Here is a 23,409-nt window from a genome sequence, read left to right as displayed (position 1 = left end):
TACACTTCATTTGTTGTATATTTTTTATTTGCTGGTGAAGATGACATTTTTGAAAAATTTGCGAAAAAAAAAATTTTTTTTAGATTATCTCAACAAAGAGGTGCATATTTTACAATCTAAATTACAACAATGGCTTTTGATGAAATAATTGGGGTACAAGTACTTTCCTCATGGTTCAATGAAAACACGAATAAAGAAACTTATTTTATGAGGACTGTTTAGTAAAACATGTGTTTTTTTGTGAATTTCCTGTTTATTGTGAAGCGTAAAATGGCGGGGTTTCATTGGCGCACATAGCGGGACAATATTCGTGCAAGTCCATAAATAAAACATTTCGGAAATATTTACATCAAACGCACAGGCCATAAAATTATCTTGAAAAGCGAGAAAAACATCTTCAAATATGAGGGAATGAAAACAGAAGTTTGAGTTAAAAACATTTGGTAAATTTTAGCCATAAATGGTTACAGCCTTGCCGGATGTGATCTACAGGAAGTAAGGTTTTTTTAAAGCAACGCATACCATTCTACATTCTTTATACCTTTCGTAAAACCCAGCGTTCAGACATCGCTCTCCTGGCTAAATTCGAACCGTCTCGTTCCTCAGTCGAAATCATTTAAGACGTCTTTTCAAAATGGAAGAAGAAGAAGCAAGATTAAAAGCTCTGGTCAGTCAAGTTGTATATTTAAATTTAGTTACAAGTAAACAATATCATAAGGGTTTGTTATTATGCACGAGAAATGTTCTCATATCATCACGAGTATTCCCTCCTCTGTTTCTCAGATCGTCTGCTCTGTCATTTTGCCAATTCTTATTTTACTACGCATTGGTTTCTGCGCTAATATTAAATCACTTTCAGTATAATAAAGCGTGCATAATAAAATATTACTCTACCTTTTCACATGGCCAGGTTCAATCTACGGAGTTATCTAGACAATACCTTTACCCCTGCTGTTAACGGGATGAATACCTTTCCACGTTTTAAAATATCGTGCTGCGTTTCTTTGCAATATGTTAAATGTATAAACCAACCTTTTATCCCATCGATTTTAAAAGCAAACAAGACTCGTTTGTATTGCGATGTTAAGTATTAATTGCTGCGATTACCTTGGGCAATGTCCTACAATGTTTTCCCGTTATCGGGTATAGTAACTGTAGCTAATGACCCGAAATTTATAATACATATTCAACTTTTATTTTGCCTTGAAAGTTCACATAGTTTAAGAGTCCGTGGGGGTTTCATGTTTAATAGCGATGTGTACGTTTATAATTAAATATTTAATAAAAACATGTCGTTAGTGTTCACACCGTTCAGAAATTATTGTTCCCTTAAACCCTAAAATATGCAAGAAATTTAAAAAAGCTTAATACCATATGTTCTAAAGAATATGTTATAAACCTAATCAACTTTTCTCGAGTTCGATCTAAACGAAAACTGCACAGTTTATGTCGGAAATACCATGAAGTTTATTTGTGGTTAAGTAATTGCATGCCATATCCCTCCCCTCGTGTTTTTCCTTGCAATTGTTTATAGTTGTGTGCACCAGAAAATACACGATGAAAGTAAATAATCGCGTTTGCTGTCGTGTTGAGTTTCTTGCTAAAAGTCTTAAAGAGTTAAAGAGACAAATTTGGGTGTGTTTAGAACCATAATTAATCTTAATAAAACTGATTATCACTACAAAATATGTCAAAAATGTTCGAAGATTCCCATGTAAAATCAGATATCATAGATAGGTCCCAGACAAAAATAGACAGACCTCACTCAACAAACAGTCTGTTAAATTAATCAGTGATTGATTTCTTGGAGAAAATGAAATAATCAGTATCTTTCTGAAGTACTTGTTCATACTTTGTTTTATAAAAATAAAAACTGGCTATAGAAACTGCCTAGCTCTGATGCATACATTGTTCATCATGTTTAGCTTGAACAAACTGAAGATTTTGATGAAAGGAGAAAGATCAGAGCAGATCTGCGTGCTGTGCGTAAGAAGATGTTAGATAATGCAGAAGCTGAATCCAATGAACGAGCAGCACGTAGAGCTGAGCGTGCAAGAGCTCGCAAGGCCGAGGATGATACCAGCAACCACACAGGACCTGTGATAACTGATAAACTACTGGCAGAACTTGATGATGAAGAGACACTACAGACCTTGGTAAGTGTTGTTTGTTTTCAGAAGAAAATGTTTGCAATACATACAGCTACAATCAGAACAATTTAGTTCAATATTTACTCTCTGTACACCAAATTATGAAAGATATTATTTTCATTCTAGCTCAATGAAATCCCAACATCCCAGATTGAAGACCGAAGGAGAATACGTGCAAGAATAAGGGAGGTGAAACGAAAAAGAACTGAAGGTATAAAAATTGTTTCCACATATGACATTACTTGACTGCCTGGTTGTAAGAAAATCACATATTTCTGTTTCAGGAGAGGTATCCAGTTCACGACGTGGAAGACGAACCAGAGAGACGACAGAAACAGAAGATTCAGCACATTACAAAAGGAGATGCGATGAAACAGAAAGCAACGAATCTTCCAGCGTTACTATGGAAACTACATCCATTGATGATGTGATATCTGATGATGTGATACCTGATGATGCCCCACCTGTTTCCATGGAAACTAAAAGTGATGAACGTGTTGATGAGCTCACCAATAGTCATGAACTTACTAATGGTGATGAACCTGTTAACACTGATGAAATCCCTAATGTTGATGATACTGTTACTACTGATGAAACTGGAAACGCTGATGAGGGTGTTAATGAACTCACTAATGAACTATCTGGTGAACCATCAGTAACGACCTCTGACGAGACATCTGGTGTCTCCATAGCTACACATGCTGATGAACCTGAAGCTGTAACAATAGAAACATCAAGTGCCAAAGATGTAGAAAATGAGAGTGATGTTAAATTTAAGTTAACACTTCGACAATCCAAGGATGTTCACATGAAAGAGGACGTTGAAGAAACTGTGGAACAATCACCACTTGATGTTGAGATGGATCATGCTCACGAGGTCCCAGATGAGGAACCAGTTCAAGCGGAGATTGATAAAGACCAACCTGTTATTGACGGTTTGGAAGATGAAACAGAAGATCAAGTCAAAGAAGCTGTGGAAGATCTGATAGATGATGAAATCATGAATGACAATCGTGGAGAGCCTGATGAGAAACTCAAAAGTGAAACAGAAGATGAACCAGTAAATGTTGGTGAAGGAATTTCCGTTGAACTAAAAATCGGTGAAGAAGTCAATTTAGACATTGATAGAAATGATGAGGAAACGAAAGAAGAAGATGAAGCAAAGGAAGAAGACACACCAGTGGCAGACACAGCTGATGGTGGAGAAATCTCAAAAGATAAAAAAAGCAATGTTTCCAACGTTTCAGACAAAGGTAAAGACACGCCAAAGGAAGGCTCACGATGGCCTCCACAGAATGACGAGAAGAAGAAACACGGTCGTATTAACCAAGTTGATTTTAGAACAAACTTGAAGAAATCTGGAAAGATTGGACAGAGCAAGGGAGTGGTGCATCTTGAGAAGAAACCCAACACAGCTGGTGCTCAGGTCGACTTTAGAAATCTCAAGAAATCTGGTCGTATAGCAGGAGGTGGAACTGTGAATTTGGAAAATAAGATCTCGACACAAGGCGCGCAGGTTGACTTCCGTGGTAGTAGTTTGAAGCCGTCTGGAAAGCTTGCTGCAGGAGTTGTACATTTAGAACGAAAGACAAATACAACCGGTGCTCAAGTTGATTTCAGAGGCACGTTGAAAAAAGGAGGGAGTCCTAGTGTGAAACCTTCAACACCAGACGAGAGGAAAGGCAGTTTGAAGTCTGAGAAACCTGAGAAAGTTCGTCAGGAACCTGAAGAAGAAGCTGCTGAAGAAATAGAGCCGGCAGAGGAAACCGCGGGGAATTCTGAAATTGACACAGGTGGGTCGGACGAGAAGGAATCTTCAGAGAAACAGGACACTTCCCCAGCTCCAGTGAAGGTCACAATTCCAGCACCTGCTGCAAAGACGTCGCCTGTGAAACAACCAAAACCAATCCCGAGTAAAAACGAAAAAATTTCTGCGCGAAAGGAGAAAGGCCCCGCAGGAAGCACGAAGGAGACTGGAAGAAACACGTCTGAGAAAGACAGTGAGAAAGAGGAATTGCCGGCGCAGGTTGATCTCAAGTTCGATCTAAAACTGGATGGCAAGACCAGACCAGCTGTAAATGATAAAGAAGTAACTCCGGCACCCACACCGAAAGAGGTAACCCCTGTACCTGAAGTGAAAGAGGTTAGTCCAGAACCCAAAGCAGATGAGGTTGCCCCAGCACCGAAAGAGACTACCTCAGTACCCAAAGAGACCACCCCAGCACCCAAAGAGACCACCACAGCACCTAAAGACACCCACGGGGTAAAAGGAAAGTTTGAATCAAAGTACAAACCAAGAGACAGTTATAAGAAAAGAGAAGATGTGAAAATTGTCAGTGGAGGAAAAAATAAATTATTTGATAAGATGTCAAAGTTCCAAGCTAAAGATGAAACAACTGTGAAACCAAAAGGATATATTCCTGGTACAAGGTAAGTTCAGTGTTGTGTACGCTTGCTGTGTCTCTTGCTTGTAGTCAGCATTATTTTTGACTGAGGTTTTCTACAGTAACACGGGATCAATGAGAGAATATCGTTCATAAACCTCCAGAACAAGCTAAGGTTTCCTCTTAAGGTCAACTAGATCAGTATATACAATCTACAATAAACGTTTGGAAGGAACAGCCCCAGAAATATTTAACGTTGTATCTTGCCAGTGTCGTTTCCAGTTCTACTATGATTATTACGGCTGCCTTAAAATTGCATAATTTAACCTTTTAATAATTCCTCATTATAGAAAATACTTCTGTTTTACAACGAGAGTCAACAACAATGTAGTTGTTGAAACAAAACATAGCTCGTCCTTTCTTTGCAGATAAATGACATAAACAAAAACTTTATAACGTCAAACGAGGCTAAAATATTGAAAATTTGAAGACATATGTGCGATACAACACATTTTTATCGTAAATTGATACGGTGAATAAATTACTAGTAATTAACTCTTAGATAAAGATAATGATGATAATGATTAACTCTCGTAGAAAATAATAAATAATCCGTCTGTTCAGATGCTACCAGCAGAGCAGTTTAGTCTTAAAAAATTGTTTAACTATAATGCAAATTAAAATCAGTTTATTAAACACATCAGTTGATGTGGCAGTGGAGAATATATGCATGCTTCATGTGCATGTTTGGCTTGTACTATGAAACATCAAAGTCAACAAAAGGTCAACATACAAGGTTTGGCATTTACGATCGAGATAAAAATCCTAAATTGATTACTGTGTTGAAGACAAAGTATGCTTATTTGTACCAGAAAAAAAATTAAACCTTGATCTCGCATTGAGACCGCAGAATGTTCAACGTTTGTATGAAAAACAATCTAAACTCAGATCACCCTATGACTTTTTAATTAACGACATATAAAGCATTATGTCTTTTTGGGGTATATACAATACAATTACTTTTCAACAATTCAAACGCTATATAATTGGCATTGTGTTAATCTTGGTTCAAACAAAACGTCTTAACCTTATTCCCATGATATGTATGCAGTATCAATATAGGAAGTAATGATTTGTATACACCCGTGTCTACCGGTTATGCTAATACACATTAACTGTGTAAAATATTTTGCATACTGGAAGTTGATAAGGCTGTGTGTTTATAATGCGTACGTTGCATACCTATACATTGTAAAGTGATTAGCATTCAGAGTTGAAGGTGTTCTATTGAAGGCGGTCTGTTGTGCGCAGCTAAGGATATCTCTGGTTGATGGTAAAATGTCCACACGGATCACAGTTAGGTTTGTGTGTTTATAATCATTGAAAACAAAAAAATATTTTAGGATTAAAACGTTACGTGAAATGGCTCGACAAAAGTTGAACTAATGTTCATGTTTACCCGGCATGGTAATTCCCTAATAAAGATTGCTTGCTGTTACTATTAGTATTAGTTTGAAAAAGAATCATAAATTACATTGTAGTAAAAATCTATCAACCTACTCATCGCGTCAACTTGCTAGTGTTGGATTAGGTTGTTAAGATTGATTTCACTCAAGGTTAAGAGGAAAGACGCTTTTTCTGCGTTTTAATTGATTGACATAAAGGTGCATGACTCTAGACTCTTTTGATCAGTGGCAGAGCGGAGACCCGGAATTGTAATCCCGGAGGTTTCATTTCTGTTGAAGGACCTCATACACAGAGAGGCGTTATGGCTCTTTAGTATTCAACTCCTACACCTTTAGGTCTGAAAAAATGTATATATCATTGCATTCTTATCAAACCAGATACATCAGAGCCAGTCTACTGTCGCTATAAAATATATTATAATTATTATCTTACTCATATTTTATAACTTCCCCTTTTAAATATAAGAGTTTAGTGTACTTAGGCAACCACGATGCTAAGTAGTTTTATTCGCATAGCTAACATTCATATACATCGTATTTTGTCAACAGGTCTAACAACTTGCAATGGGTCTTCAAGACTTAATAAATTAATTTGCGCAAATGTTTCTAATTAGGATGTACTGCGTATTACGATGTTCTAGGGTTTCGTAGTGAAAATATATTTGCAAATCACGGTTGCTGCAGAAATTCAAAAGAAATGCAATATATGTTGTAAAATAAACTTGTTTATATAACTCAGTGGTGCACAGTGGCACCCAGTAAGAGACTTATTGAATTTGTTGTCTTGAACACTTAACTACTTTTTAAAAACCCTTTTAACCGCTAATAAACTTTAATATATATGCACCCTTCTGGTTGTCTAATGTATAGATCTTAGATCTTCAAGGGCAGTTAAGAACTGATCGAAGTTCATTTATTTCCACAGAAGCAGCAGCCAAAAAAAGGAGACCGCTCCAGCAGAGAAAGCGACTGTGAATGGCATCGCGGTAAAAGTTGAAAACACTTCATTAACATCCAAGGAACCGGAGTCGCCAGTTCAGATTGAAGTGACAGAACACGTTGAAGATGATGGCGAGACACAAAGCAAAGTGGTTGAGGAGAAGACAACGAAACAAGATGGCGACATTGTTGAAGAAAAGAAAGAAGTGACAACAACAACAAAGACTACAGATGGAGGGAACTTGACGACGAAAACTACGGAGACCAAAACAACCACAAAAAAATCCTTCGTGGGTGAGTTTAATTCCGTTGTTCTTGATAAATTTCGTTTAAACGACGAGGATGTTTTTCTATGAAATTCATGATCATATTTCAGATCCTGAAATGCACAAGAGAATGGCACAAAGACAAAAGGAAAGAGTGATGGCAAAACGTGAGCAAGCTTCTTCAGCGAAGAACAAACGAATGGCTTTTATGCAAAAACTTGAAGCGAATAGTCCTGCTCAAAAGTAAGAAGACAGACATATGATGAAGTTCCAAGTCAGATTTAGATATTGATTAGGAAGAATGAAGGAAGGTTTGATGAGATAAACTAGGAAGAACAAAGTACTAAATCTACTTTCGTTAAATTTCTTTCAGAGCGCCTTCGAATATAAAACGGTCTGGATCAAACGTTGATAAACTTCTGGCATGGTGTCGTTTCAAATTACGCAGTTATGAGGCAAGTCTTATTTGTCTTCATAGCATGAATAATATTTCTCCTGACAGAATATAAATTTATTATCAAAAAGGCCTGATTCCTGCGTGTGTGGTAACGAAATATATCATTTATATACCTAGGGAGTGAAACTGACAAATTTCTCGTCAAGCTGGGCTGATGGTCTCGCATTCTGTGCTTTGATACATCTCTATCTACCGGATAAAGTACCCTACGAAGAATTACTCGCCGCGGGTGACAAAAGGCGGAACTTCGAAGTCGCTTTTGGTGCTGCGAGGTGAGTATTTGGTTGAACTTATTCCTTTATTATCTCAAAGTGAGGTTACGTAAGCGCAACATACTTGTCCTAGAACCACCACCTTTTAGACGGTCGGAAACAAAATAAATCTGATTTGTTTTGGGGTTTTTTTCCTAGTGACGCCGGTATAGCTGAGTTGCTTGAAGTTGATGATATGATGTCATGTTCAAGTCCAGAGCCTAAGAGTGTTATGACATATGTCTCGTCAATATACAAACACTTCAACCCTTCTTAAAGAAAATATTTCGTAGATTTATATAAGATAGTGCTAGAAAATAGCGCTGATATCTTCAATGTGCTGTCTTAAAGATCGACCACAATGGTTCATGCCAGGTGATAAATTAGGGGAATTATGATATGAAGCGACGTAAATTAGGTTGAGTTATGCAATTTTTAAATGATATATTAGTTTTCTGAAATGGTTTATATAGCTTGTTTATTTGTGTTAAATGTATATAAAAATACACAAAAAGGTAAAAAGAAAAAGGGAAAATATAATAAAAGTTTCATAGATAAGACATCATTATATTATGCTTGTATTAAGTTTCTCGTCATTTGCTGTTCGCTAGCCAGACTGTACGATTCTATAGCAGTAGTTTATAAAATATAATTCCTCGGAATAAGGCGTCAAGGGATTCACAAATGTTTTAACTAGATTGATATTTTTTCATGCTTGTGTAAAACAGATTCATACCCTAGTTTTTTGTATTTAGGATTTTTTTGTAGTGTGAAATTTAGTAATAAATTTAGTTTTCTATCTTCTGTGGTTTATTTCCTATATATAAATATAAAATTCATGTTTACCTCTGTTCTATCTCTGTTCTCCCTGTCTCCTCTTTCGCACATGCGCACTGTTTATTATCCCCTTCCTTTACCTCGGTAACTCCAGTTTTCTTAGACTTGCCTCGTCTCTTACCAAGCTTACATTGTTCATGATTTGGTGTCCAGGGCCCAAGACTGGAGTTCGCATAAAAATCCATCGGATAGTTGGTTTGCCATTCGATAATATTTACCGCGACCATTGCCTGGGTAAAACAAGATAATTACGTAGATCAGTGGCTGAGATCAAAGGATTCATGACTGACTTAAAGTCAAAAAAGTTTTCCTCTCGGCTATTTTCGAGTTCCTAATGGTTTTAACACAAAGAAGGCTTTCCTTCCCGGTCTTGAGGACAAATTTCCTGAGTAGAAAACACTTCAGTTTCAAGTACGAGATTTCAAGACGTTCTTTTAATGAAACTCGTCGCTTGGGAACAGAATTCAATGGCGTACATAATTCATCCGGTTTTTTCATTTGTATTACGTGTACTCTCATCTTACCCTGAACAGATCTTAATTGAATGGTAATTTGCTTCAAACTCAGCAGAGAGTGCGGCCTTAACGTGTCTTACCTCGTATGGTGTCAAAAGAGGTTTAGGAAACGCTGTGCCCCAATCTATGGACAACCTGGGACACGTCACTTGCACCCATCTGAAAGTGATAAAGGATATATATCAGACACTGCTTGGACCATCCAATTCATCTTGACATAAAGACATTCATACTTACGCGTCAATGTGGTTAAAAAGATTCAATTTAAATGGGAATATCTCGGACAACAAAACTCTCACAACTTTCTTGTTACAAAGACCAAGACGTTCTTCTAGGTTCTGGCAGAAAAACACATCCATTTTAGTTTAATATATTCGCCCTGTCAGTTTTTCCTAGAGGTCCACAAGTAACGATCATCCCTTATTGATCCAGTGTTACTACAGGAGGAAACCTAAACTAAACTAACTTTATTTATACTGGATAGCTCTATCAGTTCTAAACTGTTCTTCCTAGAGGTCCAGTAAGGATCATCTCTTATTGATCCAGTGTTACTACAGGAGGAAACCTAAACTAAACTAACTTTATTTATACTGGATAGCTCTATCAGTTCTAAACTGTTCTTCCTAGAATTCTGACAATAACGATTGCGTTTTTTGATCCAGTATCAAGAGAAGAAAAATCACAGGAGCGTACCTCTAAAATCTTTGGGCTTCCTTGCCTCCCAAGCGTGCCAAGAATCAAGCCAAACGTCTTGCTGTCTGATGCTTGAGTTATGGCTGTTTGTCTGTTTTCGTGCATTTTAGCCGTGTCGTAATACTCACGTGAGAACACTTTGCTGTAAGGATCGTATCTAAAGAATCATGAAATATAGCGAGTCTTGAATGAACTGATGCAGGAATGATCCCATCATAATGCATGGTTCAATGTCTCACCTGTACGCTGGAAGTGTTGGGTTTGCTATCATCGCTGACTCCAGGTGAAAACGACCATCTCCAAGATATCTAACGGAGTGATAATGAAGATATCATATTAAAAAATGTGAATTACCGTATCACAATTTTTATAGGAAGTAGAGAAATTAATCTTGCGTCGTTTAACTGAAAAATACGACAATGATTCTTCGTTTGGAGAGTTAGGACTATCACGTTGATGGACATTTATGGAAAGAAACGTTCTAGTTCTAGTTCCTGTGTAGGATCATCTGGGTATTACTTACATCAGTACGTCGTTTTCTTTGAGGGTGGGCGAGGTACATCCCAGGATCTCCCCTGGGGATAATGGTTTACATTGAGGGATATCCACAGTGTATTCAGAGGATAATTCTCTTGCAGGGAAGACTAAATGATTAAGAACATGAAATAGATTATTTAATTTCTAAGGTACCAGCACATCAACTCTCGAGGGACCGGGCTTCAACCACTTTCTTGTAAACAAACCTGTAATACTGACCTGTAATGCAGCCACAAACTGGATGGTACTAACAAAGGCCAGTTTTGATCCAGCAGGGAAATTATATTTGACTGTATCTATGAAATGCGCTGTATCAATCTTTATGTCCACAAAGACGTAGAGCATTTTAAGACCTTCCATGACATCAACAGGAACTACAACAAAATATGAATAAATGTTTGTGTGATGAAATAAAGCAAGACTTGAGTGATCAGTCTTTCAGTTTATTAGTTGTTTGGTAGACGTACCTAAACAACTATGTCCATAATGAACCATGAAATCACAGCCCATGGCTCTTGCTGTGAAATCATCAACACAACAAGCACCATATGTTACATCACCCATGATTACTGTCTCAACATCAGCAAACCTAAACAGAAGTGAACCAATATTCAGCCATTAAAGTAACCTAGAAATCCATCAGCACAGAGAGATATAGATCTCGTACTGTGTTATTATATTTTTACCTTTCAAGGATGTCTGCAATAGTGCAAGCATATATCAGCAAACCTTCTGGAAACTGCAAAGCGACTGAAGAAAGTAAATCAATTAATACAAAAGTACTTAGTAATTAATTACTAACAGGTGCTATCATTTCTTAAGCACTAGATAATGTTTAATTATACCTTGTGCTGCATTGCCTTTCTTTAGTCTCCATATTGTCTTATGAATTTCAAAATTATAGTTTGAAGGAAGCTTAAGAAAAAAAAGTAATGTAAATGAGATTATTTACACATGTATGACTATATAACTGATCATTAAGCAGAGGTAGTGGAGGGGAAGGTATATAGATCCAAGAGATCCAAGGCATATTGGGCCCCAAGGTAAAAACTTTTCCTTCTCCAGTGGCACTGTTTTTTGCTCCTCTGCCCTCTTGTACCTTCATCATTTTAAAACCCCCGTAAGCCTAGGATCTGGGGCAAACTTCCTCCCATTAGTTGCCTGCTGTTCTGCAAGAGGCCTTTCATATATCCTATCCTATCTGGGTATTTCTCTGGTGATGTGTTAAAATACTTCTGTAACTAATTAACCTGGCTTATTGCATCATTCAATTCAACATTGTTTAGTATATCATCAGGTATCTGACTGGCAATTCTTGTTCCTAGAAATTGTGTAAAAACAATTATTATTCATACTGGCAAGGTTTGCAGAGCAGGAGATAAGAAGAAGCGGAAGTTTTACTTAAATGACTATCTTTTCCCTGACCCCCAGTAAATCGTTTTCTGCTCTTGTCTGCTGAGATCTGGATTGGTAATTTCTCAATAGTTTCTATGGAAATTGCTTCTTCATTGCTGTCTTTTGGTTTTTCAGTCATAATGCAGCAACCATCTGTGTTTAGCCGATAGTTACATCTAAAAAGGACATCAAGAGGTCTACACATTATTGCATTTAATATATGTACTTCTTACAACCTAGCTAGTATAAACTATAAAATAATAGTCATGGCTGATGTTCATATAAAATATAAATCATGTTACAAAGTGGCCAGACTGTTTCCAACTGTTTCCGAGGTGGGATTTTCAATAAACACAAATGCAAAACAGTAAATATAAACCAAAGCAGTCGCCCTTACCTTTACAGATAGAGATTTGTTTTAAATTTGCAATTTCCTATTTTAAATTTTGGTACGTGAAGTGAAATACTTCATTTTACTTCGAATTGTTACCGTCAGTGTCACAGCTGATGAACACATTGCTTGCCACTGTTGGTGGTTTAATACGTCACTGATGGTGATTGGGTCCTCAAAACCAGACAGACTAAAGCAGAGAAATTTGAAAACTTGCTCAAATTTCGTTATACACCAAAGATCGTCAAACATTATCAGAAAAGAAATGTATTTTTAGGTAAATTCTCACATAGTGGAATTAAGTCGTATTATTATAATACAATATGTTATAAATTAAAAATTTAAATTCAAGTCTACTTCCTCCTAATTATTTCCAACTGTACATGAAAGGTTTAATCATTAATTTCTGTTTTCAATAAATAAACTACATTCAGTAATTGTATATATTATTTCCCATGATAATCTTTGTTTTTAGAAATCTTTTTTTATAGAAATTGGGCTCTCTTTTTTACAAATATCCTTTTCCTAAAATACCACTAATACTACAAGAAAAATTGCCCAGAGAACCGGCGAAGATAAGTGAATGGATGACGTGTTTTCTTGCATGATACTAAGGATAATAAAGGTATACATGGGTATCACATTCTATGTCCACGCCCATCCTCCTTTCTTTAAAAAAGGCAATCTTGATTTCTTCTTCTTTTCTCGGTCGTTATTTGCACTCAATTGTTTCTGAACTTGTTCTTCGATAACATTAGCCATATCGTACTAAGAAAGAGAAGTTTAGAACAATGAATTTTCAAACCTAATTTTTAAACGAAAATAAACAAATCTTTCCATCAGCAATAAACCCTCTGTACCTGCCATTGCTCGAGTTGTTCAGAAAGCTTTACTTTCTGGTTAACGGCCATGATAAGTTGATTGTCTAATTTTTGCACATCACGCCTCGCCTTTTCTAACTCTTCCACAACGCTAAGGATGAAAGACAAAAGAAAGTAAGATATTTATAATCAGAGAAAACTCTAAAGTATTAGTGATAGAAACATGTTAATATTCATACCTTTTTGATCGACAGGCCTTGATATGGCCGTACTTATTCTTCATCGTCGTAATTTCGCTTTCCAGGTCAGTTATCTTGTTTGAAAGATTTGTTTTTTCTTCATCATTCTCGCTGATTTTCGTTCTTGATTCTTCCAGCTGAACAGCCAAAGACGAGAGTTGTTTTTTCGCTTCAAAACATTCCGTTGTAAGATCTTCAACTTGACTCTCCAGTGAAAGCATTTTTTCTTCCATATATTCTTGTTCCTCCTTTGACAAAGTGTCGACCTGTGGAACAAGAACGGCATTAGTCGGAAAGTGATTGCGTTGAATTAATACGAGATGATCCTTTCTGGATCTCTGAAACGAAAAATAAAACACAACAGATAAAATCACCTCATTTTGCTGTTTTTCCAGATATTCCTTCAGCAACCCAATCACTTCAGCAGAAATCATGGTCAGTGTTCCAGCTCCTGTCTCGTCTTTCTCAAACAGTTCATCCACATCCATCTCCCAGGTCTGTTTTGATTCGTATTTGTTGTTGGTTAATAATCTGCAAGCTTGAAGTAGCTGATGACAAACAGCACACATCTCTTTACGCAGCTAAATAAAAATAAAAACATTCAGATATTACGCGAGCCATGGTATCCTACAACATGACGTACTGCCTGACATTAGCAAGTATTTGAAGATGTCGCCTGGATTATTTGCCAGGTCCAAACCCAAGATACAGTAAATGACAAGCAAGAAGTTTGAAGACTCTACCTCGACATTAATCTTTTGTTCTTCCTCAAACTGTGCGAAATATCCTTGTTCTTTGAGGATGGAACAATCATCTTCATCCAAACTAAAATCACCATTATCTTCATCCCCTACGCTACTGTCGCTTGATATATCCAGTCTCAATGGTTGAAGATCGTGTTGTCTGTTCAAAAGATTTGTTGAGGACGATGTTGCCAGTGGCTTGGGTGTCCCGTGTAAACTTCCTACTCCCATCAATTTCTAAAGTACAAGCGGCATATTTTGGTCATTTCATGATGCAGCAGAAATTTCTTCCTGAAGATATTCGAATCATCTCTCACCTTACAGCTTGGTGAGGCAGCTAACTTCAAACTAAAATCAGACTCGTTCTCCAATACGGATATTTCAGAAAAAATTGAACCATTCAAAGCCATTTGTTGAGACGTCTATATAAAATATAACGCAAGTTCACAAGTCACTAAAACAAATCCTGACAGGAATAACACGACGTCATATTTATATTTTCACAATGACGTGACGTACTTGTAATTTAAATTCATCAAGTTGTTGATGAAGTTTAATATTTTCTTTCTTGCAAGTATTCAATTCTTCTTCACATAAAGATAACTAGAAAAATTGAAAAACCCCTCAGTTTCCTCATAAAGAAGAGTGAATATCATCTCTCGTTGAAACACTTCTCTCCCGTATAAATCCCCTAATTTTATTATTTGAATAGATTTTAACACACTTACCTCGCTCTTGCTATCAGCCAGTTCCTCGGTGAGTGTTATAACTTTCTGTGTGAGAAGATTAACTTCTTTTCCAGCTTCATTCTTCTCAGACACAAGTTGATGAACACTCGCGTTTAATGAACTACGTTCGTCTTCTAGGATCAACAACTGCGAACAGGAAAACACATAGCGTTAATTTAGTACAAATAAAATCAGTCTATTTCATTCCCGTCTCCAATAAAGTAACACTGATTATATAATAATTGATGGTTCTTATTAGACGTCTAAGAAAGCTTTATTGTATAAATTGTGTAAGGAATACTAGTTCATATTGAATTCGCGGATCGTACAAGACAAAAAAGAGGGAACTGCACTGATTAAATTATTAAAAAGTTATTTAATTTTTGAGACAGTTAATTAGCCTTTAAAAACGAGAACAAATTAAATTAATTCATACCCTTTGTTGAAGAGCATCTGCTTCATTAAAACCTTCAGAATCAAAACTTTCATTTAAACTTCTGCCTCGCTGCATTCCTTGCAGTCTGTTGATCTCTTGCAATAATTCTTTATTTGAAGTGTTTACCTGACGAAAGAAACACAAGTAACTACTTGAAATCAATCTTAACAAAGTTCTTTTGCGAAACATCAACTTTAGATGGCGGAACAATAAAAGTTTTGAAGAAGTCTGTACAAAAATGTTTTTAAATCAACAAATTCGACGTTTAAAATGAAGGTAGAACGTCTACGTTTACATAAGGCTCATTGTTGCCATTTGAGCTAAAAAGTCTAGTATGAAATGAGGAACTACACAGCCTAAACAGCAGCTACAACAGACTTTCAGTTAAGGCTGTGATATCAATCCCATAGCAACATTAAAATTTAAATCGTGATAGCCAGTGTTTGAATATAAAACAATGCAACCATGCATGCTCGGAAGTGACACTGACAAAACCAATTTGACAAACTTCTCCACGTAGAAAAACGCCAGTGGTTCGTTGTTCTCCAAAGTTTCAAATTTTTATAAATTCATTGTTTCACCAAAGATCGTTCTGCAATAGTCTCGATCTAATGATATTGTTTCACAATACTTTCTCCGGCGAGACAAAAGCGTGGCCAGTATAAAAAACCAGATCACAAACACTATAATTTATTACCAAGAGCATATTAATTCGTGCTCCAAAATATACTGAAATATACCAATTTAGCAAGATCACTGTCCAGAGACAACTGTGCAAACTCTGATTATCATAGATTACTGTACCTCAGTACCCGCTACCTGCAACCTGATATATCCTGACATGAAACGCTTCCAAATTTCTAGACAAGTTTTGCAACACTGACGCGGTGTGTTCGTTTATTAGCCCCGTGAGTCAATGTTTTCCCAACACAAGATTACGTGTAGTGTCGTGTTTTTACGCAATGTCACCGCAAACAAATTGCTTCGTCAATATTGCTTCTTTAAAACTTAATCTGAAGACAGTTTCCTGCTGTTTTTATAAACTATGACAGAAAAAGGTAATCTTTTGTGCTCCTTAAAACATCTTTGAAACACAGATATGATATTGAAATTCAGTTTTTTTAACATTTTGCTAAACAGCCGATCAATTTTAATACATTTGTGAATGTTAAAGAAATTCTTTCGACAAAAAAGCTGACTATAAATAGATTCGACCCAGCACCGGTAATGTCTGTCTTTCCAACTACCAGACGATTAATTTTTCGGCGCAAAAAATTGACTTGTCAAAAAATAATTTTTTCCTAATGAAAAAATATCCCAACTTACTTTTAAAATAAACAGATCTTCAGTATGACGAAACATGTTAAAAGCTTTTGTAAGTGTTTTCTCACTCACTGGCACTTCGATGAAATGTAGTCAAAGACACTTTGTAAAATAAACTTTAGAATCCGGTCAAAATATTTATATACTTCTGAAATTGTAAACATCCGGTTACGGTTATTCGAATTATTTTAAAAAATTGTAAAATTCAGGACATCATTGGAATATTTTTGGCAAATAAGCGAAATGAGGGAATTTTTGCAGGTATTTCTTAATGAAATTTCCTTGAAAACATAATTGGTTACCAGGAAATTCAGACTGAATTCAGATTCATTAATGTTTCAGTACAGGTGATTTCTCGAGGTTTCTAGTTCCGGCGCTTGGCCGATGCTCCTGCGAAAATTTCCGGGTGTTCCCCGAGGCTCCCCGTCGTTTATCGATCTTCTTATTCTGGCAAATCTTCGTGTGTTCGTAAAGAAGATGAAAAGTTGCGTAAAGTTTTTGATTCCGAGACTATTTGCATTGTGTAGTTTAAGCGAAATCATTTTGTTAAACATCGTGTTTATATTTTGATGAAAATGAACTATTTATACCTTATTCAACTCAGAATTGAGTTTTGAATTCTCTTCGGTCAGTTCATAAACACTTTCTCTCCTTGCCTCTTTATCATCCAGCGAGTTTTCTTGAAATACGTCCAGTTTATTTTGAAGGTTTTGTAAGTCGACATTTAATTCTCTGATCCTTTCTTCCTGGATACTTTCCACTCTCTTTCGCTTGAGCTGAAGATCGTGTTTCTCTTGTTGTAACACCTTGGAAAAATCATAAACAAAATATATAAGTCGATATAAACAAAGTTAGTTTAGTTTAGGTTTCCTCCTGTAGTAACACTGGATCAATAAGAGATGATCCTTGCTGGACCTCTAGGAAGAACAGTTTAGAACTGATAGAGCTATCCAGAATAAATAAAGTTAGTTTAGTTTAGGTTTCCTCCTGTAGTAACACTGGATCAATAAGAGATGATCCTTGCTGGACCTCTAGGAAGAACAGTTTAGAACTGATAGAGTTATCCAGTATAAATAAAGTTAGTTTAGTTTAGGTTTCCTCCTGTGGTAACACTGGATCAATAAGAGATGATCCTTACTGGATCTCTAGGAAGAACAGTTTAGAACTGATAGAGTTATCCAGTATAAATAAAGTTAGTTTAGTTTAGGTTTCATCCTGTAGTAACACTGGAACAAAAAGAGATGGAGGGAAATTTAAAGGACACGTCATGATGAAGCCATCAAACACGTGTTTGACCTATACTATAGGTCAGTGATTTAGATATTTCCTGGCGTGCACGCGCAAATGAGGAACGCGAAGTGGAAGCTGAGGCCTTGGTCACGAAGTTTTCATATCATTCATGACACAACCGCCCACCTGCCTTCTCATTTTCATTAAATATTATAATTTGTGCGTTAACTTAATCCTTTATAATCCTTTATTCCCTCGTAAAACAAAAATAACAAACTCCACGCAGCGCATGATGAAATTCTCTACGTTCAGGGCACAAAACATGATCAACAATCACATACTCAAAGGTTTAACAACCGTTAACCTCTTCGTAGAAATGCTAGATCTTCTATCAACCGTATCGATAAATAAATAAAATGTTTTAAACAAGGTTTCCTTAGGAAATAGAGGCGTCCCATCTTTCGATAAAGTCTCGTTTTACGAGGAGAAAGGAAAACTTGCGAATAAGGCATTAACGAAATGAATGAAACGCCGAGATGTTGTGATTTCAGAAAGATCATATTCATCTTTTTATGTAGTTTAAAAGACACACCACAGCAGGTCACAAAGCTTACCTCAACTTGACTAGCGTGTTCTTCCAGCAGACATTCATATTTCTCTCTTAATTCAATATTTTCTGCCAATAAAGCTTCACCGATATCTTTAGCAAGAGCCAAATCACTCTCAGCGTTTTTGAGTTGGGTATAAACGTCCTCTTCAGTCGATTCCGTATTGTTATTGACGTCCTCGAGAGATTTTTTCAAGTCGGCCATTTGTGTTGTAGCCGTACTATGGACGCCATTAGATTCTACCATAAGTTTTGCTTCATTGTCTGGTAAATTTGAGTCCGTTCTTCGCCTTTTTAATGTCTGTTCATTATCTCCGTGCATTTCTTTACAACAATGCCTCCTCGGGTTGCTTTTCCTGCGAAGATAATGCAGACATATTAAAAATTATTGTTTAGGTTAGAAAGCTCGATAATAATAAACAAGCGTGTATCATGATATATGCATGTATCTAGGTAGCAGGTCTTTCCTTACGCATGTATTAAAAACAATTTCATGTGTATTGTTTGTTCATTAACGTATGTAAATGAAACTTCCTTCAGCTGTTAACCAATAAAAGAAGTAAAGAAAAGGAACTGAACGTTTTCATTACATAAACAATAAAAAAATAAGCCGGGGCGTGCAAGGAAACGCATTGTTTTTTTGCCGGTATTTTGTACCTTGTTTTCGCCCCATTCCGCTGAAATCATTATGGTATTTTGATATTTACGTAAATGAGCTGTTAAGGGCTGTTTACATGACCCCGCTTAGTCGAGATTAACTGACGAGGCGTGAAATGACTTTGAGATATTGAAATTAGCCCGCGTACAGTCTCTTTAGAAATTACGAGAGTGGTGTGTAGTCGTCCCAATACAAGGCCAATAGTTAAAAGCGGAGAATATTAATTTGATGAGGAATTATCTAACCATTATGCGATGATAAAATGACGTAATTTTTATTACAATGTTGTGTTCGTCTATTTCCTGTTGACCCTCACGCCACGCACAACAACAACAGACAAGCAATCTTGTGACTGAACTTTATCGCATTGAAATTTTTAGCCAATATTGAAAAATCCTCTACGTGGGTGCGCGTTTTACCCCGTTGCAACAGCCTGCTTCCTTTGTAGGCGGGCATGTGGATGACGTAATTAGACAGTTACCAAGTCACCTGAGAAAACTTACCATTATGAACACTCCTGACGAAGGCCTTAGGTCATTATCATATTAGATATAGGACAACTAGTGTAAAAATAAAAAATAAAAAATGCGCCAAAAAACTTTGATAACTTCCCCCCTTAATTCCAAACATGTAAAGGAAGACCTGAACTACTTCAGATAACATGAGGTAATTTGAGAATTAAATTGAAAACAGAAGTAAGTATTTAACGCGTTAAAACATACCTTTTTAAGATTAAGAAACCAACTCACTTCCTTGTCCTTTTCACCGCGTTCTAACGCTGGTTTAGATGGCGTGGCAACTCTCAGGTTTCAATGTTTCCTTGATCCTACCAAAATCAAATACCAAGTTAACTCATTCATTTCTTTTTCTGTTCAACGTGTCATGACATGATTCTTTTTACAGTCAAAGTGCCACAGAGAAGCCGATGTGGTCAACTTTGTGAAAACATTCGCTTTTTTACGTGCAGGAAAAATAACATATTTTAGTGCTAGTCATTATTTCAAAGACAAAAAATGAAAATAATTATAATTAACAATGAAGTGATAACTTGTAACATAATTACAGTCATTATTTTCTCCTAATAACTGCAACAGGTTGGTCAATTATGGTGAACCACAACACTTCATGTAACCAAACTAAACCTGGCTGAGTATTAAGCACGTACCCTGTTGATTTTAGAGCCTCTTCATCAACACCTTGCAACATTAAGACTTTGTACAGCTAATAATCCTTCAAATCATATCACATTTAATGTACATCAACGGATGTCTTTCTCCAATAGCTGACAACGCATCTAAAAATGATTTACTGACACTATTCATTATCAATATCCTGTTTCGAAGTCCCAAATAAAAAACAGATGCCTTGGCAAAGGATACCACAGTGAAATCCCCAAAATACGCGTTTTCCTGGAAGTAAAATATGATAATCTTTAGTAAAAGTGAAATTTGATAACCTCAGGAAAGCAAGCAAATCAGCAATCAATTTGATATCAAGTTACACACGTGTTTAAAATATGCGTGTAATGAATATATATTTAGAAATATCGTTCTCTTCTTATCTAAATTTATTACAAGTCAATCATTCACGGCACTTCAAGACGAGATTTGAACAAAATGTTTTTAATGAAACTATACTTTATGAAGTGTCTACTGACACAAGAAATATTAAAGAATAAGGTTCATCTGTTTCCAACCAAAATAATGATAATTTCCAAAGCAATAAAACTCTACGAAGAAAGCTTACAATTGTCCGTTTTGACCAAACGATAATGTACTTTCCCGATGACGAAGTATAGTATCCGTTTACACGACAAATATAAAATAGTTTCGAGGATCAGTAATGATTCAAATTTAGAACATTCCAATATCACTTCACATGCATCCAATGACAGTTGTATAATTAAATGAAGTTAAATTGAAAATCCCACGGGTAAAAACTGACTGTCACCTGTATAGAGGAAGCTCATGAATCATCACGTAATCCAGATTTCGTGATCTTTATTCGTACTCCATCTTTTAATGGCTAAAAAAGGAAGACCAAGATGAATATTTTTCCACATTTTTGACACTTAGCCTCGGTATCTCGTCGGATGATCATTTGATCTTTGGTCCAATCTAACAACCACGCATAGCTCTAGGCGCGTCCAGTTTCCGTTCACCCCTCCACAGCGAAACTGGTCTTGGAACTCGTTTGACAGACTAGATCGTGCGTATTTGGTATACATACCAAATGAATACTTTTGACCAACTTCATCATCTTCTGTGTGGGGTCTTCCTCAGAATCATGTAGAAATATTCTGTTGTCAAGGATGCGAGACCAGTTTGTACCAAGCGCTGGTCTGGTGTAGGAATGATCAGAGTCAGCTACGACATGATTTGTCAGCTAAATTGAGATAAAAGATGAAGGAAAGGTTAAAGATTTCACAGCTATAGCTCGAGGTCGTATTCATCGTCTTTATATAACAGAGTATTTTTATGTACCAAGCTTTCCTAATCCACTAATGGTAACAGCCGTATATACTGTGAAACTTTGTGAAACTTACCAAAACAGCCACGTTATAATCATATGCAATTTTTTTCAATGCCTGACCAAATTTGACCATCAAGCCATGGCCTGCAGCAGATTAAAATAGTCTTAATACATAAACAAGCAACTGGAATTAATTTGGATTCAATTAACACTCCTATGATTTCATAAAGACTGACCATGTCCTCCATCTTCTGGTCCTCTGATTGGTGAAATAAGAGGAGCAACACTTTCAAAAACAACCAACACAACATCTTTATAAAAAGCATCTTCCTATTTGGAACAAAAATTTATTAATTTAGTCACCATGCAGGGGCAGACCCAGCATTTTGCCTGCAGACTGATGCAATATCTTGAACCATACTTCAACACCTCTATAGGGTCCGTATTTTGGTATATTCAACCATGCAAAAGTCAAATATACCATATTCCAGTGTATTGGACCTTATGAAGGTCAAATATACTCGACCATGGTCGAATAGACTGAAAAATTGTATACTTGATCATGGTCGAATAGACCGAAAAACAGTATACTCGTTATTAAACAGATATAATTATTATTATTATACTCGACCATGGTCGAATATACCGGTCGGAATATGGTATACTCGACCATGGTCAAAATTTTGACTAATGCAATCACAAAAGTCGCATCAGTCTGGATCCACCCCTAAGTCACCCTATAATGTCATCACATTCCTTACTACATGTATTAGTTTAATTTTTCTGATATGTAGTTTTGAAGCAAAGAATTAATACTTCAAAGTTGAACATTAATGTAGGTACCTCTGTTGAGAGAAAATTCATTAATTCTTCCAGAACAAAGAGAGCATGAAAGATCTCAAATGTTTTAACACATTGTATTCTAGCCATGTGCTTCTGCAAGGCAAAATATATCAGAAGTAGATGAAAAAATTGCTTTATAGTTGATATTACTAATCTTTAATTGCTAAAATCACCGGTAATCAAAGTGCAAACCTAATTGTTAAACTGACCATTATGGAACTAGAATCATATCTTGTGGTGAAAATTTCATGAATACGTTGAGCAGAAAAACTTGCATCACAATCAATATAAACAACATTCTTTTGGTGAGTTCCAGCAACATGACATGCAATGCTTAGGCAGCTCTAGAAACCAATAAATGTTTTGTATCACTCAGTGGTTTAAAATATTGGACATAAGAAAGACAAAAATGAGTATCTTCACCTGGGTCTTACCAACACCAGGTAAGCCATAGATTTCAGTTAACTTTCCAGAATATAGTCCACCACCAAGAATATTGTCTAAACTAGAAATTTCAGATTTATTGACTCTGTTTTGAAGGATACAAGGCACATGCAATCCCCTGAACTTACTTTGAACAACCTAGAATAGAAGAGACCACATATTACCACCATGATACCAAACTGTCAATAGTTTTTCATGGAAGACTATACCATACCTGTTGGTATAACATCCAAAGATGACAAACACTGCTTGTATGAGAAATCTGCAGTAACCACATTGGCAAGAAACTCCATACCCTGATCATTTAAACTTTCCCGCCTTTTTGGACCATTGGATTTTCCTACCAAATAAAATATTTTCATGCTAAATAAATTGATAAAAGGCATACAAGTTAATCATATCTGCATACTTACATCACAGGAATTCAAAAATACATTATATAAATATATAAAAACAATATTGGATTATTTTTATGGTCAAAGGACTAGACTGGATTAACCATTAAATAACCAATAGACACCAATAGATGGTTGATCAACCGTGGGAGGCTGGGCCTGACCAACCAAGTACGCATGCTCAGTTCG

At 36.2% G+C, this 23,409-nt stretch overlaps 5 protein-coding genes across 5 annotated transcripts; 1 reads left to right on the top strand and 4 right to left on the bottom strand.

The window, feature by feature from the left end:
* The first annotated feature begins 226 nt into the window (after nt 1-226).
* Nucleotides 227-8,712, top strand: LOC114538231 (proteoglycan 4-like). Its single transcript, XM_028559380.1, has 9 exons — nt 227-667; nt 1,926-2,156; nt 2,277-2,361; nt 2,435-4,580; nt 6,926-7,233; nt 7,316-7,448; nt 7,579-7,660; nt 7,780-7,934; nt 8,073-8,712. The coding sequence occupies exons 1-9, from the start codon at nt 635-637 to the stop codon at nt 8,188-8,190; spliced, it is 3,291 nt and encodes a 1,096-aa protein (XP_028415181.1). The 5' UTR covers nt 227-634; the 3' UTR covers nt 8,191-8,712.
* Nucleotides 8,713-8,735: 23 nt separating this feature from the next.
* Nucleotides 8,736-12,373, bottom strand: LOC114538233 (2-(3-amino-3-carboxypropyl)histidine synthase subunit 1-like). Its single transcript, XM_028559381.1, has 13 exons — nt 12,289-12,373; nt 11,897-12,068; nt 11,746-11,816; nt 11,341-11,410; nt 11,182-11,245; nt 10,963-11,084; nt 10,702-10,869; nt 10,482-10,587; nt 10,198-10,266; nt 9,959-10,115; nt 9,503-9,603; nt 9,346-9,424; nt 8,736-8,980 (listed from the first exon to the last, which is right to left on the bottom strand). Exons 2-13 carry the CDS (start codon nt 12,027-12,029, stop codon nt 8,756-8,758), a joined length of 1,365 nt encoding a protein of 454 aa, XP_028415182.1. The 5' UTR covers nt 12,030-12,068; nt 12,289-12,373; the 3' UTR covers nt 8,736-8,755.
* Nucleotides 12,374-12,587: 214 nt separating this feature from the next.
* LOC114538251 (bicaudal D-related protein homolog) lies at nt 12,588-20,472 on the bottom strand. Its single transcript, XM_028559401.1, has 13 exons — nt 20,232-20,472; nt 19,789-19,892; nt 18,416-18,764; nt 17,162-17,377; nt 15,249-15,374; nt 14,813-14,959; nt 14,604-14,687; nt 14,402-14,506; nt 14,085-14,321; nt 13,716-13,922; nt 13,342-13,607; nt 13,142-13,253; nt 12,588-13,049 (listed from the first exon to the last, which is right to left on the bottom strand). Exons 3-13 carry the CDS (start codon nt 18,728-18,730, stop codon nt 12,927-12,929), a joined length of 1,938 nt encoding a protein of 645 aa, XP_028415202.1. The 5' UTR covers nt 18,731-18,764; nt 19,789-19,892; nt 20,232-20,472; the 3' UTR covers nt 12,588-12,926.
* A 559-nt stretch (nt 20,473-21,031) lies between these two features.
* LOC114538246 (DNA repair protein RAD51 homolog 4-like) lies at nt 21,032-22,022 on the bottom strand. The gene is made up of 5 exons (XM_028559396.1): nt 21,960-22,022; nt 21,775-21,868; nt 21,612-21,682; nt 21,296-21,451; nt 21,032-21,091 (listed from the first exon to the last, which is right to left on the bottom strand). Exons 1-5 carry the CDS (start codon nt 22,020-22,022, stop codon nt 21,032-21,034), a joined length of 444 nt encoding a protein of 147 aa, XP_028415197.1.
* A 360-nt stretch (nt 22,023-22,382) lies between these two features.
* LOC114538253 (DNA repair protein RAD51 homolog 4-like) lies at nt 22,383-23,362 on the bottom strand. Its single transcript, XM_028559404.1, has 6 exons — nt 23,239-23,362; nt 23,040-23,165; nt 22,954-22,963; nt 22,805-22,886; nt 22,574-22,725; nt 22,383-22,474 (listed from the first exon to the last, which is right to left on the bottom strand). Exons 2-6 carry the CDS (start codon nt 23,116-23,118, stop codon nt 22,402-22,404), a joined length of 396 nt encoding a protein of 131 aa, XP_028415205.1. The 5' UTR covers nt 23,119-23,165; nt 23,239-23,362; the 3' UTR covers nt 22,383-22,401.
* Between the last annotated feature and the right edge of the window lie 47 nt (nt 23,363-23,409).

This window comes from Dendronephthya gigantea, unplaced genomic scaffold (assembly GCF_004324835.1).
Source record: "Dendronephthya gigantea isolate DGI-Jeju-01 unplaced genomic scaffold, DenGig_1.0 000178F, whole genome shotgun sequence".
Lineage (NCBI taxonomy): Eukaryota > Metazoa > Cnidaria > Anthozoa > Malacalcyonacea > Nephtheidae > Dendronephthya > Dendronephthya gigantea.
The sequence above is the reverse complement of the archived record's forward strand: the minus strand, read 5'-3'. Positions and strand labels throughout refer to the sequence as shown.